A 16,815-nucleotide genomic window follows, 5' to 3' on the forward strand; every position below is an offset into this window, starting at 1 on the left:
ATATTTCTTAAATTTAAGCACAAATTTAGTAACTCATCAAATCCACAGTCCAATGAATTTTTTTAAATGTATTTTTATTGATTTCAGAGAGGAAGAGAAAGGAAGAGAAAGAAAGAAACATTAATAAGAGAGAATCATTGATTGGGTGCCTCCTGCACGCTCCCTACTGGGGATCGAGCCCACAACCCGGGCATGTGCCCTTGACCAGAATTGAACCTGGGGTCCTTCAGTCCATGGGCCCATGCTCTATCCACTGAGCCAAACCAGCTAGGGCCTAAGGAATTTTTTTGAAAGTTAATTGATCTGCATGACTTAACAAAATCCACTTACAGATAAAATTCAATAGAAATCTTTAATTTGGGGATTTAAAATGTTTAGGAGTTAACTTTTATACGCTCACTTTTGATAAAGATAAGTAACTTGCCAAAGACCACAAAGCTGGAAAGTAGTGAACAAAGATATGAAAACAGGTCAGCTAACACCAGAAACATAATTAATAACCAATGATATAAGTAACCAAAAGTAGAAACTATTCAATTATATAAAACTTATTTATCTACATAGTTTTATATATTTCTACTTTAATTTATAAAAGGGCTTAAATGGGGACTATCAGCTGCTCTTACTTTTTTTTGAGAAAAGCAAAAAATAAGGGCTAGAACTAGTGGACCCTGAAGGGACCAGTTGTACCTAATGCCCTCTCCCTCTCCTGCTTCACACAACAGTAAGAACCTTGTGTTATTGTAGATCTAAAACATGGTGGAAATCAGATGGCAAAAATAAACCCCACTCAGGAGTTTTTACCAGCTTTCTGATGACTGTAATTAATAAGAGCACTTACCTGTGGGTCGAGATCTTCCTCGTCCTCTATTACTTTGTGCAACCTCACTTGCTTCTTCAAACCACCTTGATAACATGTCAGACATTCTCTGCATCAATGACACATTGGGACTTTGCTCTCCTATGAAAACACAGGTCGTATCCGTGAATTAGTAATAAGTCAGCAGCTTTCATTAATGCAAAAACCCAGATTTCAGGGCCTTAAAAATGAACATAACTTAAAAAAATCAAATTGCCCAAATAATTCTATGAATGTTCACAGATCCACAAGAGCCATCATCACATTTCACAGTAAAAGTTTAAATGAGTGGCTCTCCATGTGTATTTGAGTTCCTCAAGAACAGGACTTAGCTCCTACATCTTTGCCTAGTCTTAGGGTCTCCCCACCCCTACCCAACCCACCTCTTTAGTTCCAAGAGTGCACAGCTAGGAAGGGCTTGTGCATTGTACACTGTTCAGATTAAAAGAAAAGTTTGCCCTCTCACTTAAATTTTCTTAAACTGAATTTGTTTTCATCGTTTACTGTAAGCAAATTCCACATACTTGAAATTAACTGAAACTAGAAGTGTTTCGTCTCTTCCCTCCCTGCTTTTCCTCCTTCAAATACACAAGTTTTCTTGAGCATTTTCAAATTACGTATGACATCAAAACTGACAATTCATTTCTATTCTACAATCATATAATTAAAAATGGAAATCATTTGTTCTTCAATTTTTTGTGAAAATAGAATTTATTGTATACTTCATTGCCTTTATATTATGTAGCTTTATATTTAGGTATTATAATACAAAAGATAATATACTGGGAAATATGCCTTTGATCTTGAAAGATTTCAGAAGTCATTAGAGTAACATTTTCGCTAAAGACCCACTTATTAAAATTAATTCTATTTAAAGTGCCGTCTTAAAGCTTCTGAGGTAGTTTCTCACACTTGTCAAAGGCACCTGAGAGAAGGGTAAAAAAATTTATGTGCTATTATAAAACTCTCTGGTTGGAAACTGAGAGTTCTCATTCCATTTATATCTAAGAGAAAGGCAAAAATTAAGAAGTTTGATGACACCTGATGTTTTATGAGGCACGAGCATTCTTACACTTTCAGTGGGAATGTAAATGAGTGCTTTCTGGGCACTAATCCAGTGGCCCCGCCATGCCATTTGTGGAAATTTAGCTGCACCCACTTGCACAGGTGTGCTAAGAGACGTACCAGAATGCTTGCTGCAACATCACTTGTAACAGTGAAAACAATGGAAACCAGTGAAATACCCATTTTTAAACACCATAGAAAAAGAAAAAAGCTGACCAAAGTATAGTTACCATCTCGCTCTCGTTCACTCTCTGGCCTGGCTCGGGGTCCAGTATCTGACCAGTCACCACGAAGCCTCAAGCGCTTCACCGGAGGCTGCCGTAACTAAAAGATGAGGAGAACACTCGTTTGCTCACCTCTAAAGCACACTTCAAATCTAATAGCTTCTCCCCACCCCCCTACTTTCTGTACTAAGGACGCACATAGACTGAAGAGTAAGAGACGCAAAGGAAATATTGCAGAGGAAGCCAAGGGCCCTCAGGTAGAGGCCTGCTTAGCTGCCCGCGTGAGCAGATGTGCTAGAGCAGAGAAGCAGGGAGAGCAGAGGAGTATGAGAACCAATGATGTAGGTCTTGAAACTACACTACTAAGAACCTCAGTCTGGCTCTGAAAGAAGTGGGAGCCCCTTGGAGAGCTGATCAGAAGAGCAGCATGACCTGAGGAGAAGGTTATGGGAAGAGTGGCAGGGGGACTGGTTAGAAAGCCCCATAACATAAGAGGAGAGAGATGCTGACACCTTGCACCCAGTAGCAGTGGTAGCCAGGGTGGTGAGTAGTGCTACAGATTTGGGATGTATATTTTAGAGACAAACTATGGGGACCAGGAAAAAATGAGAGATTGTATTCAATGCAGCAGTTCAATAATGAAGTGGGGCAGGCGTCACTCCAATAAATTCAATTTAAAAATTAGAGGAAAAGGAAAAGAGAGAAAAGACAATAAAAGGAAAAAATAATAATAAAGGAAAATGAGAAGTGAGAAACAACTGAAGAAGACAAAAGAGTATTCTTTTGTCTTCTTCAGTTGTATACTCTTTTGTCTTCTTCAGTTGTTTCTCACTTCTCATTATTCTTTTGTCTTCTTCAGTTGTTTCTCACTTCTCATTTTCCTTTATTATTATTTTTTTATATATATACTAGCGTTCCCGTTGCAGGAAAAATCCTACAATAGGGTTTCCTGCTGCACTCTACCCCGCCCTGCCTGCTCTCCTCCCTTGTCCCCCGCCCAGCGTTCTCCGCCAGCCCCTCTGCTTTTCTCCCTTCTCCACCAGCCCACTCTCCTTCCTTCTCCCCTGGCCCCGCCTCCGCTCCTCCCTTCTCCCCCAGCCCGCCTTCTCCGCCAGCCTGCTCTCCTTCCTTCTCCCCCGGCCCCGCCTCCGCTCCTCCCTTCTCCCCCGGCCCTGCCTGCTCAACTTCCTTCTCCCCCGGCCCTGCCTCCGCTCCTCCCTTCTCCTCCCCCTGGCTTGCTTGCTTCTCCACAGCTTTGCTCCCTTCTGCAGCTCTTGGCTTCTTTCTACGCTGTCCTGATATGCAAATTAGCCGTCATCTTTGCTGGGGGTAATTTGCATATTCGTCCTGATTGGTTGGTGGGCATGGCTTGGCTGGTGGGTGTGGTGAAGGTGCGGTCAATTTGCATATTTGTCTATTATTAGATAGGATAAAAGTGCACTGACCACAAGGGGGCAGACACTCAATGCAGGAGCTGCCCCCTGGTGGTCAGTGTGCTCCCACAGGGGGAGCGCCGCTCAGCCAGAAGCTGGGCTTATGGCTGGCAAGGGCAGTGGCAGTGGCAGTGGCAGTGGTGGGAGCCTTTCCCACCTCCATGGCAGGGCTAAGGACTCCTCGGGGGATGTCCGACTGCCGGCTTAGGCCCACTCCCTGCGGGCCTAAGCCAGCAGGCAGATAACCCCCAGGGGGTCCTGGATGGCGAGAGGGTACAGGCTGGGCTGAGGGACATCCCCCCCCTCCCCCAGTGCATGAATGTTGTGCACCGGGCCTCTAAGTAGGTTATAATTGTGAAAGAGAGGCAGTCTTTGGAGCAGAGGGGACTGCTGGCCACATATGAATAGTAAATGGTAACAGGTAAAACTCCTATTAGTGCATGACCATAAACATTTAGTCTCCTGGAAATCTGTACATCACATTTTTTATTTTAACTACCTTTTCTGTAACTGTTAGACCTGTGGCTATTTCTTGCTGATATTGTGCAACCTCATAGTGAAGCATTTTGTTATTAAATATTTTCTCTTTAAAAATATTTTATAATACTTCTCTCTAGAGCAGTGGTTCTCAACCTTTCTAATGCCGCGGCCCTTTAATACAGTTCCTCATGTTGTGGTGACCCCCAACCATAAAATTATTTTCGTTGGTACTTCATAACTGTAATTTTGCTACTGTTATGAATCATAATGTAAATATCTGTGTTTTCCGATGGTCTTAGGCTCTACAGCAGCGGTTCTCAACCTGTGGGTCATGACCACTAGCAGGGTCATCTAAGACCATCGGAAAACACAGATATTTACATTACGATTCATTAACAGTAGCAAAATTACAGTTATGAAGTAGCAACGAAAATAATTTTATGGTTGGGGGTCACCACAACATGAGGAACTGTATTCAAGGGTCACGGCATTAAAAAGGTTGAGAACCACTGCTCTAGAGCCTTTCCTTAATTATTAGCTCCTGTTCTTTCATGTATGTTTTGTGTCCTTGTTTCCTAGACTGTAAGTACCTTGAAAATTAGCTCTATTTTTTGAAGCGCTTCAGGCCCCAGAAGACACTGAATTAGTATTTTCTGAGTAAAATAAAGAAGATGGTTTTGAGTAAACTTACCTCTTCCCTTCTCTCTTCTGCAGAAGGAGTTCGAAGTTCTCGTGCGGTGTCATCTTTGGGGTCAAAAAGGTAGATATAATCTGAAGAGTAGCTAACGAGAATCTCCTGACCATCTTCACTGTAACACAGAGACGTCACCCTGCAGGACTTGTTGTTAAGATGAGAAGGGAGAAAACGGGCAACCATTCCAGCAGTGCCCCGGCCTGCGTAATTCCCTAGAATAAGAAAACAGGAAGGTGTTTAAAATTCATGTTTTTGAAGAAAAACATTTTAAAAACTCTTAATCTGCACGAGGAGATACGTGATTTAATGTAGCAATAGAAATCAAAGCTATCATTCTATTTCTAGAAGAAGAAGCTCTTTTTTCAATAACCAAATTTTATAACAAAATGAAAAAGAATACAGTACAAAGGAAACGTACCTTTCAAAAAATTCAGAATCATCTAGAATGCCAGATTACATATTTTATTGGAAATATGAGTTATTTAACCAATTAAATAATTTATTATTATAGTCACACTAAATCATCTTCTAAAAATTCTCCCCAAATTAATATACTTTTTATAATATAAACTAGAGGCCCGGTGCATGAAAATTCATGCACTGGAGGGGGGGATCCCTCAGTCTGGCCTGCCCCCTTTTACATTCTGGGAGCCCTCAGGGGTGAGAGGCGACCCGGTGATCAGGGGAAGGTGACACCCCATTACACTCTGTTGCTGCCACTGCCTGCAGCGCAAGCCTCAGCCAGCCCTGGTTACCTGAGCCTTGGGCGGCCCTGGGCAACTCGGCAGCCACCATCCGAGGCTTGCCTGCACCTCGGGCTGGCCCTGGGCGACTGGGCAGCTGACATCTGAGGCTTGCCTGCGCCTCGGGCAGGCCCTGGGCAGAGAGGACTGGGGGACTTTGGAGGCGGGGCTGAGGGGGCTGGGCGCCGGCATCTTGTGGCTGTGGGCACCTCCATCTTTAAGGGTGGGTCAATCAATTTGCATATTCCCTTCTTATTGGCTGTGGGGGCTGCCATCTTTTGTGATGGTGTGAGGGTCAATTAGCATATCCCTTCTTTATTAGATAGGATAGGAAAGCTTATATTTATTAGTATACTAGATAAAAGAGTGCAGTATCCTTTTAAACTGATTTACCTTCTATTTTATGTTTTTTAAAAATTTGACTGTCGTGAAATTTTTTTCCTTCTAAGACTACAGAGTGGCAATACTATGCCAGTTTTAATTCATTGCAGTAATCATTAATACAATACAATATGACAGAGAGGTACAATGGGCACTTTGTGTCCTGGGGACTCAGGAATGCTCAATTCTAAGAATCTAAATTATACACCAAGTTGTACAATTCTGCACAATGAGGTCTTACGCCCAAAATGTCACCTGGGTCCCACCTGTTGAGAAACAATAATGAAGCCTGTAATTCCATATTTAATACTGTTTCCCTAAATGTGCATATTCAAATAGACAAGACTCCTGAATCAGTTGAGAAAAAAATAATTTCCTCTCACCTTCCCATTTCAATAACCATTTTTAATGACATAAATTGACAATGAGATTGACACTGTGTTCGTTTCTGGCCAAGTCCACTTTTATTTTTAGCAATAGAATTTATGTGAATATATATTTGATATTGGGTATGTGAGTGTTTAAGTATTCCTGGCTTCCGTTACTGAGAAAATACTAATGGAGGCTGGCTTTGAATTGGGAATTTCAGAAGTGGTTTGGAGAGTCTGAAAAAATGGCGACTGAATAGAGTCGTGTTTGGAGGCTGGTCCTGGGGTGGAGAGAGGGAGCAGCAGAGGCTTGCAGAGGGAGTGTATGTTGGCAAACCAAGGGACAGCTAAACTCCAGGAGAAGGTGGGGGAGTGCGGGCAGTGTTCCCCTGACCGGGCAGCACCCACAACACAACACAACACAACACAAAACAAAACAACAAAACAAATCCGGCTGGGTCCCCTCCCGGAGCTGCGGGCTCACCGGGCGCCTTGCCATCTTGCAAGAAAAGGAGGATTTTATTGGAAACCTGACTTTCCGCGACAACTGCACACACTGAACTGCTGCGATCACCAGACCACCGGTCCCCTATCAGCGCAAACATTCGGATTCAAAGGAACTCTTCACTGCACCACGGAAAGGTCAGATTTCGCCTGAAATAAGGTGCGGTTTCTAATCCCCGCGGTGGGTGAGGGAAGCGCTGGGTGAGGGAAGCGCGGCGGCCGCAGGACCTGCAGGAGCCGGGAGGTCTGTGCCTAGAAAAATCAGCGGCAGTTGGAACTGCCGTGATCCGTGAATGTGGAAGGGGGTCCTCTGAGCTGCTAACAGAAGTGACCTCTTAAAGGCAACTCATTTTAATCTGACGAGGAGGGTCAGACTGGGAGTTTTCAAAGGAGTGCAGGATCCTTAGTCTGGCGCACAGACCCACTGTCCGCACACTTGGGCTCTTTCCTACTCTGATTACTAAGCCCAATACATAGAAAAACCCAGGTGGAAAAACCCTGAAAGACTGCAGGGGGAAGTTGTTTTTTCGGAACCTGGGGAGCAGAGCTTGTGACCATCGGAGAGGCAGCTCTGAGGCGCACACCTCCACAAACCAGTAGTGAGTGCGATAGAGGGGAAAAAAAAAAAAAAAAGCTAGAGAGGCCCGGAAGTCAATTCAGAAACACTGCCACCCAGGGGCTGAAACGCTAATTGTCTCTGGTGTAATCAAAAATAAATACGAGAAATTAAGACACGGCCGGCTTAAAAAGCAGGACTGGCTTACAACACTGAGGAGCCGTGGAACGAAGCTAAACTGAAATACCGCCCAGACTGGGAAACAGGCGTACCAAACAGAATAATAGAGGAAGTGAATGACAGCCGCTACTGCACATTTTAGTCTTCCTATTTATTAATTTTAAAATCTTTTTTCAATTTTTTTAAATTTTTTATTCTCATTTTTTTATTTTCATTTTTTGCATCTTTTACTTAAGAAACTAAATTTTTTTCTTTTTCCTCACTCGATTTTCACCTTTTTAATTATTACATTTTTATTTTCAATCAGCATTATTATTACTATTATTTTACTTTTTTTTTTAATGTCATTTGATTTTCTCTTTCTTTTATGTTGGGATTAGTGTCCTACATTCTATTTGCATCTTTCCCTTACAATCATTTTACCCTATCTCAACGCTAACATTATGCCATCACTCTCCTCCTAACCTTTCCCCTTTTGGTCTCCTGTTTATCTTAACCCTTTCTGGCTTTAGATTTCCCCTACTTTTTCAGTTTACCCTCTGCTAAAATTTCACCCTACTTATATATCTAATTCTGAACCCCCTGGTCCAAATCCATACAAACCTCTATGCTACCTTAAAAAAATTATTTTTCTCTCTGGCCTTTTGTTGTTGTTTGCTTGAATGTTGATTAGATTGAATTTTTATGCTTTTTTATGAGATTGTTTTGATTATTCTTTTTGTTTGTTTGGTTGGTTCTTTTGTTTGATTTGTTTTTGTTTGTTTTTTACTTTTGTTTTCCCTTGCCTCACTTGATATTAGCTGGTGTTGCAGTTTGTATTAATCTCCAGGCTCGTGTTGCTGGAATTTGCTGGGAATAGTGGTTGTTCTAGTGGAGTTTACTCCCCATATATATAGTTTGTTCCCCTTTTCTCTCTTAGTATCGTTCTTGTCTCTCTTACTTTTTTTCTTTTTTTTTTCTTTCTGCTCTTTTCCCAAGTTCAGATTCACACTCTTTTTTTTTTGTTTGTTCTTTCTTTTTACTCTCCCTCTTCCACTCCTATTCCCTAATTTGTCTTTCTCTGGTGGTTACCTTTATTGGAGGTTATTAATATCGTGAATACAATTCTGTTCAGTGCCTTGTCTGTTGTGCCTGGTTGTGTTGTATTTTGTACCTTTAAATCAATGCCGGAGAGAGAGATCTTTATAACCAGACATCTGGAGAAGAGAGACCATGGGGAGACAAAGAAATAGCCCCCATAGGAAAGAAAAGCAGGCATCACCAGAAAAGGAAGTAAACGAGTTAGAGGCAAACAACCTATCAGAGAAAGAATTCAGAGAAATGGTCATAAGGTGGCTGAAAAGGATGGAAGACAAATTCGACAATATGAGTAAGAACCAAGAGGAAATGAAGAAGAACCAAGAAGAAATGAAAAATGACATCGCTGCTGTAAAGAACTCAATAGAAAGCATCAAGAGTAGACTAGAAGAAGCAGAGGACCGCATAAGTGAGCTAGAAGACAAGATGGAAAAAAATACCCAATTACAACAGCTTCTAGAAACAAAAATTAGAAAGCTTGAGGAGAGCCTAAGGGAACTTCAGGACAACACAAAACAAAACAACATCAGGATAATAGGGGTACCAGAAGGAAAGGAAACGGAGCAAGGAATAGAAAACCTGTTTGAAGAAATAATAACAGAAAACTTCCCTGATATAGGGAAGAAAAACCCCACACAAATCCAAGAAGCTCACAGAGTTCCAAGCAAAATGAACCCCAAAAGACCGACACCAAGGCACATTATAATTAAGTTGGCAAACACCAACGACAAAGTAAGAATCTTAAAAGCGGCCAGAGAGAGACAGACAGTTACATACAAAGGAACCCCCATCAGACTAGCAACTGATTTCTCAACAGAAATTCATCAGGCCAGAAGGGAATGGAATGAAATATACAAAGTTATGCAAAGGAAGGGTCTAAATCCAAGAATACTGTACCCAGCAAGGCTATCAATCAATATTGAAGGTGAAATCAGGAGCTTCACAGACAAAAAAGGACTAAGGGAGTTTATCACCACCAAACCAGCAATGAAAGAAATGCTAAAGGGTCTGCTGTAAAAAAAAAAAAAAAAAAGAAAAAAGAAAGAAAGAAATACGAAGCAAAGAAGGAACACAGGGGTATAGAATAAAAATGGTGACAAATAAGTACCTATCAATAATAACTTTAAATGTAAATGGATTGAATGGCCCAATCAAAAGACACAGGGTAACAGATTGGATAAGAAAACAAAACCCATATATCTGCTGTCTACAGGAAACCCACCTCAAAAAAAAGGACGCATACAGACTGAGAGTAAAGGGCTGGAAAAAGGTTTTCCAGGCGAATGGAAATGAAAAAAAAGCTGGGGTAGCAATACTTATATCTGACAAATTAGATCTCAAAGTGAAGGACATAACAAGAGATAATGAAGGCCACTTCATAATACTAAAGGGAGAAATCCAACAAGAAGAAATAACTCTGGTAAACATATATGCACCCAATACAGGAGCACCAAGATACATTAAAAAACTCCTGGAAGATATCAAAGGAGAGATTGACAGCAATACAATCATAGTAGGAGACTTCAATACCCCACTATCACCATTGGACAAATCCTCTAAACAAAAAATCAGCAAAGAAACATCAATCCTAAATGACTCACTAGAACAGATGGAATTAATCGACATCTTCAGAACATTTCACCCCAAAGCCACAGAATATACATTCTTCTCAAGTGCACATGGGTCATTTTCAAAGATAGACCATATGTTAGGACATAGGCAAAGTCTCTCCAAATTCAAGAAGATAGAAATCATATCAAGTATCTTCTCAGATCACAGTGGCATAAAACTGGAAATCAACTACAATAAAAACAACCCAAAGAAATCAAACACATGGAGACTAAACAGCATGCTATTAAACCATGACTGGGTTACCAAAGACATCAAGGAAGAAATAAAAAACATCATGGCAACAAATGACAATGAAAACACAACAATCCAAAATCTATGGGACACAGCGAAAGCAGTCCTGAGAGGGAAGTTCATAGCTCTACAAGCCTACTGCAAAAAACAAGAAACAATGGTAATAAATTACCTAACCCAACAACTCAAAGAGTTAGAGAGAGAGCAACAAGATAAGCCCAGTGTAAGCAGAAGGAAAGAAATAATAAAGATCAGAGCGGAGATGAACGACATAGAGACCAAAGAAACAATACAAAAGATCAACAAAACCAAGAGCTGGTTCTTTGAAAGGATAAACAAGATTGATGACCTCTAGCCAGGCTCACCAAGAAGCAAAGAGAGAGGACCCAAATAAACAAAATCAGAAATGAAAGAGGTGAAATAACAACAGACCCCGACGAAATACAAAGGATTGTTACAAAATACTACGAACAACTCTATTCCAACAAACTGGACAACCTGGAGGAAATCGACATATTCCTAGAAAAATACAACCTTCCAAAACTCAATCAGGAAGAATCTAAACAGCTCAACAGGCCAGTAACTATGGAAGAAATTGAAGCAGTCATCAAAAAGCTTCCGGCAAACAAAAGCCCGGGGCCAGACGGCTTCACAGGAAAGTTTTACCAAACTTTCAAGGAAGAACTAAAACCTATCCTCCTCAGACTATTCCAAAAAATTCAAGAGGAAGGAACACTTCCAGGCTCCTTCTATGAAGCCAGCATCACCCTAATACCAAAACCAGATAAAGACAACACAATGAAAGAGAATTACAGGCCAATATCCCTCATGAACATAGATGCCAAAATCCTCAACAAAATTCTAGCAAATTGGCTCCAGCAGTACATCAGAAAGATCATACACCATGACCAAGTAGGATTTATCCCAGGAATGCAAGGATGGTACAATATCCGCAAATCAATAAACATGATACATCACATAAACAAATTGAGAGATAAAAATCACATAGTCATATCAATAGATGCAGAAAAAGCATTTGACAAAATCCAACACCCTTTCTTGATAAAAACTCTCAACAAGGTGGGAATAGAAGGATCATACCTCAACATAATAAAAGCTATATATGATAAAACCACAGCAAACATCATACTCAATGGGCAAAAACTAAAACCATTTCCCCTAAGAACAGGAACAAGACAGGGATGCCCACTCTCACCACTCCTGTTTGACATAGTACTGGAAGTATTAGCTATCGCAATTAGGCAAGAAGAAGAAATAAGAGGCATCCAAATTGGAAAAGAAGAATTGAAGCTGTCCTTATTTGCAGATGACATGATATTGTACATAAAAAACCCAAAAGATTCCATAAAAAAACTAATAGACTTAATAAATGAATTCTGCAATGTAGCGGGATACAAAATTAACGCCAAGAAATCTATGGCCTTTCTATACACCAATAATGAACTTACAGAAAGAGAGACTAAAAAAGCAATCCCATTTACCATCGCACCAAAAAAATTAAGATACCTAGGAATAAACTTAACTAAGGAGGTAAAAGACCTATACGCAGAAAACTACAGGACACTGAAAAAAGAGATAGAGGAAGACGTAAACAGATGGAAGAACATACCATGTTCATGGATTGGTAGAATCAACATCATTAAAATGTCCATACTACCCAAAGCAATCTACAGATTCAATGCACTCCCCATCAAAATACCAACAGCATATTTCACAGACCTAGAAAGAACTCTCCAAAAATTCATCTGGAATAAAAAAAAGTCCCCGAATAGCCACAGCAATCCTGAGAAAGAAGAATAAAGTAGGTGGGATCTCAATACCAGATTTCAAGCTGTATTACAAAGCCACTGTACTCAAAACAGCCTGGTACTGGCCCAAGAACAGACATATTGATCAATGGAACAGAATAGAGAACCCAGATATCGACCCAAACCACTATGCTCAATTAATATTTGACAAAGGAGGCATGAACATACAATGGAGTCAAGACAGTCTCTTCAATAAATGGTATTGGGAAAATTGGACAGATACATGCAAAAAAATGAAACTAGAACACCAACTTACACCATACACAAAAATAAACTCAAAATGGATACAGGACTTAAACATAAGACGGGAAACCATAAAAATACTAGAGGAATCCACAGGCAACAAAATCTCAGACATATGCCAAAAGAACTTCTTCACTGACACTGCCCCTAGGGCAATGGAAGCTAAAGAGAAAATTAACAAATGGGACTACATCAAAATAAAAAGCTTTTTTACAGCAAAAGAAACCATCAACAAAACAACAAGAAAGCCCACTGCATGGGAGAACATATTTGCAAATGCTATCACTGATAAAGGTTTAATCTCCAACATCTACAGGCAGCTTATGCAACTTAATAAAAGGAAGATAAATGATCCAATAAAAAAATGGGCAACAGACCTAAACAGAATATTTTCAAAAGAAGACAGAAGGAAGGCCAAGAGACACATGAAAACATGTTCAAAGTCACTTATTATCCGAGAGATGCAAATCAAAACAACAACGAGGTACCATCTCACACCTGTCAGAATGGCTATCATCAACAAATCATCAAACGACAAGTGTTGGCGAGGATGCGGAGAAAAAGGAACCCTCGTGCACTGCTGGTGGGAATGCAGACTGGTGCAGCCACTGTGGAGAACAGTATGGAGTTTCCTCAAAAAACTGAAAATGGAACTCCCATTTGACCCAGTAATCCCACTCCTGGGAATATATCCGAAGAAACTAGAAACACCAATCCGAAAGGATATATGCACCACTATGTTCATAGCAGCACAATTTACAATAGCTAAGATTTGGAAACAGCCTAGGTGCCCATCAGCAGATGACTGGATCAGAAAACTGTGGTACATCTACACAATGGAATACTATGCTGCCATAAAAAAGAAGGAATTCTCATCATTTGCAGCAACCTGGATGGAATTGGAGAACATTATGCTAAGTGAAATAAGGCAGTCAATGAAAGAAAAATACCACATGATCTCACTCATTTATGGATAGTAAAGAACATTATAAACTGATGAACAAAAAGATAGATACAGAGACAGTAAAGCATCAAACAGACTTTCAAATTACAGGGGGAAAGTTAGGGAGAGGTGGGGGAGATAAGAAATCAAACGAAGGACTTGTATGCATGCATATAAGTATAAACAGTGGACGCAAAACTCTGGGGGGTGAGGGCATTTATGAGTGTCGGGTGGGGGGGGTAATGGTAAGATATGTACACATATAATACCTCAATAAAAAAAATGTCAAAAAACAAAACAAAACAAAAAAAAAGAAAAGGTGTTTACGATCGAACTGGTTTGGCTCAGTGGATAGAGCATTGGCCTGCAGACTGAAGGGACCTAGGTTTGATTCCTGTTAAGGGCATGTACCTTGGTTGGGGGCACATTCCCAGTGGGGAGTGTGCAGGAGGCAAATGATCAATGTTTCTCTCCCATCAATGTTTCCAACTGTCTATCCCTCCCCCCTCTTCTCTGTAAAAAAATCAATAAAATATATTTTAAAAAGAAAAAAAAAAGAAAAAAAGAAGTGGTTTGATCCCATAATGAATGAGGAGTTGAAGGCAGATTCAAGTTCAGTGCTGTAGCATCACTGATAACAGCACTTCAAATCAGCTAAGCAGGCAGAAACATATGCTATACATTAACGTACACCCAAGTTACTGTTCTTTCCTGACTTTTCTCTCCACCATGCTTACCGTTATCCTCTGAATTTAAAAAATGGCAAAGAGAAATTAGGAAAACCAAGTGTTGTGTGCTGAATAGTGTCCCCCTCCACACACACAAATTCATGTCCACTAGAACCTCAGAATATGACCCTATTTGGAAATAAGGTCTTTGTAGATGTAATTAGTACAATGAGGTCATACTGGCTTAGGGTCCTAAACCCAGTATGACCGGTGTTCTCAGAAGAGAGAAATACAGACAAAGACACACCCAGGGCAGAAGGCAGGTAAATATGGAAACAGAGACTGAAGTAATACACTTAAAAACCAAGGATTGCCAGCGGCAACCATAAGGAAGCAAGGAGAGCCCTGGCTGGGTAGCTCAGTTGGTTAGAGCATCGTCTCCATACGCCAAAGTTGCAGGTTCAATTTCTGGTCAGGGCACATACAAGAATCAACCAATGAATGCATAAATGAGTGGAACAAATCAATCTTCCTTTCCTTCTTCCTCCCTTCCTCCTCCCCACCCCCTTCCTCTTTCTCTCTAAAATCAATTTTAAAACTTTAAAATAAAAAAAGCAAGAAGAGAAGCATGTAATAGATTTTCTCTGAGAGCCTCCAGCACAAAACGACCCTGCAAAACCCTTGCTTTAGCCTCTGAATTATGAGATAATAAATATGTTATTTTAAGCCACCTAGTATACAGCCCTAGGAAACTAATATAGTTGGCCCTTGATATTTGCGGGTTTTAAACCTACAGATTCAACCACCCGTGAAGGAAAACAGTACCTTCCACCAGTGGAGGGCTGAATTTTTCTAAGCCATTTTATAAAGGACTTGGGCATCTGGGGATTTGGGTACCCAAGGGCTCCTAGAACCATCCCCTGGAGATAGTAAAGGACAACTATACATCAAGTGCTACAACTTTTTAAAGTGATAAACTGCAAAAGTACCACCCCAACAGGATCATAAAAACTTAGTGAAACGCTGTTTTTATAATACATATTATTTAAACACATTCTACATACTAAATTGTAATAAAATTTTAAAAATTTAAGTGTCATATTTATTTTCTGAACAGACAGAATCTTGTATTTGCATTAATATATATCTTTGTACCTGTAGCTCGTGTGCCCAGCATTCTCCGATCATATATTCGAACTGAGCTATCAGAACAACCCACAGCAAGGTAATATGGTATTGGCGGACAAATCGCTACAGAAGTAGCAGCACGTCGGCAGTTAATTAGAATATCCTACAAAAGATAAAATAGCAGTAGTTACATAGAGCTTTACAGTAGAGATGATACTATATTGAAAAAGGTTCTCTTCAATTAGAAGAAAATAATCTTTCTCAGAAATCCTAATTCAATAAGTATGACATTGAAAGGGGAAAAATGCGGTTTCCTTTCATTTTTCAGATTTCTTTCTATCAGTAAGTTTCTAACACATTCAGCTTATGTGAAAGGAAGATAAATACATGCAGTCAATATTCCTCCTCAGCAGTTTACCACTCTAAGAAAAACTTTCCTGACAGTTTGCTATACAACTCCAAAAGTGACTTTTAATACAAATTTTATGCTTTCCTTATGGATCAGACAAAATAAGAAAACATATATGGAAAACTACATTTAATTAAAGTAGAGATTTAAAAACAACCAACATCTGAGTAATGCAAAATACATTCTGAAGAGGAAAAAAATAAAAATTGTTCCCTGATATAAGACTCAAACAGCAGCTAAATCAACAGCAGCTACAAAAGAGCTGGTAATAATTCAAGAAACTCATCATTAATCATGGTTTAAATCCTTTCTCAAAACTAGCTGCACTTCAGATAATGATATAATACAACTTGAATTATTTCTCAGAAATGCCCCCTAAATATCCTCATGCTTATGACTAATGAACATCTTTATAAATGTAAAACACTCACATATGTAATGTATCAATAAGTTGTTAACCACATTAGAAATGCCGCTGTTTTTGGTCCACTGGACAGTAAAGATGGAGGTATAATCTACCTTTGTCTATTATAAGTACTAATTATTTTATATGGTACTTATAATATTTTAGTTCTTTCACTACTAAAATATAACAAAAGTATTATTAACTGATTTTAAACTTTTCTTAACTTGTAAAATCTTTCTTCTTATCAGTTCAAATACAAAGTACAATCTCTCTCACTCTCTCTCACACACACACATACACACACACACACACACACACACACACAGCCTATAAAAGACAGATTTTACTATAATGTCACTATTTACCCCTCTATAAGCATTAGAAAATGTAAGAGTTATGACCCGGAACACATATCTTTAAGGTGTTCTGTTAATTTTATACTATTTTGTCTGTGATGCAAGCTCCTCACTCTTCTCAGTACAACTGTGTATTTAGAATACATTCACCTTATGTTTTATTTATTTAACTAGAGGCCCAGTGCACAAAATTCATGCACTGGGGAGGGTGTCCTTCAGCCCAGCCTGCACCCTCTCCTATCTGGGACCCCTCAAGGGATGTCCAACTGCAGGTTTAGTCCCAATCCCTAGATATCCTGCAGTCAGACATCCCTCTCACAATCCGGGACTGCTGGCTCCCAAATGCTCGCCTGCCTGCCAGCCTGATCACCCCCTAACCACTCCCCTGCCAGCCTGATCGATGCCT

General features: G+C 40.0%; 1 protein-coding gene across 5 annotated transcripts in view; it reads right to left on the reverse strand.

Moving 5' to 3' along the window:
- The window catches only part of DCAF6 (DDB1 and CUL4 associated factor 6), an 88,962-nt gene that overhangs the window by 50,591 nt on the left and 21,556 nt on the right, over window positions 1–16,815 (reverse strand). For all 5 annotated transcript variants that reach the window (XM_054712330.1, XM_054712329.1, XM_028127816.2 and 2 more), the window contains exons 6-9: window positions 15,266–15,401; window positions 4,753–4,967; window positions 2,155–2,248; window positions 842–961 (exon numbers count right to left, since the gene is read on the reverse strand). In XM_054712330.1, coding sequence (XP_054568305.1) covers window positions 842–961; window positions 2,155–2,248; window positions 4,753–4,967; window positions 15,266–15,401 — 565 coding nt within the window. The remainder of the gene's footprint in view (window positions 1–841; window positions 962–2,154; window positions 2,249–4,752; window positions 4,968–15,265; window positions 15,402–16,815) is intronic.

The sequence above is a fragment of the Eptesicus fuscus genome, chromosome 22, assembly GCF_027574615.1.
Source record: "Eptesicus fuscus isolate TK198812 chromosome 22, DD_ASM_mEF_20220401, whole genome shotgun sequence".
Lineage (NCBI taxonomy): Eukaryota > Metazoa > Chordata > Mammalia > Chiroptera > Vespertilionidae > Eptesicus > Eptesicus fuscus.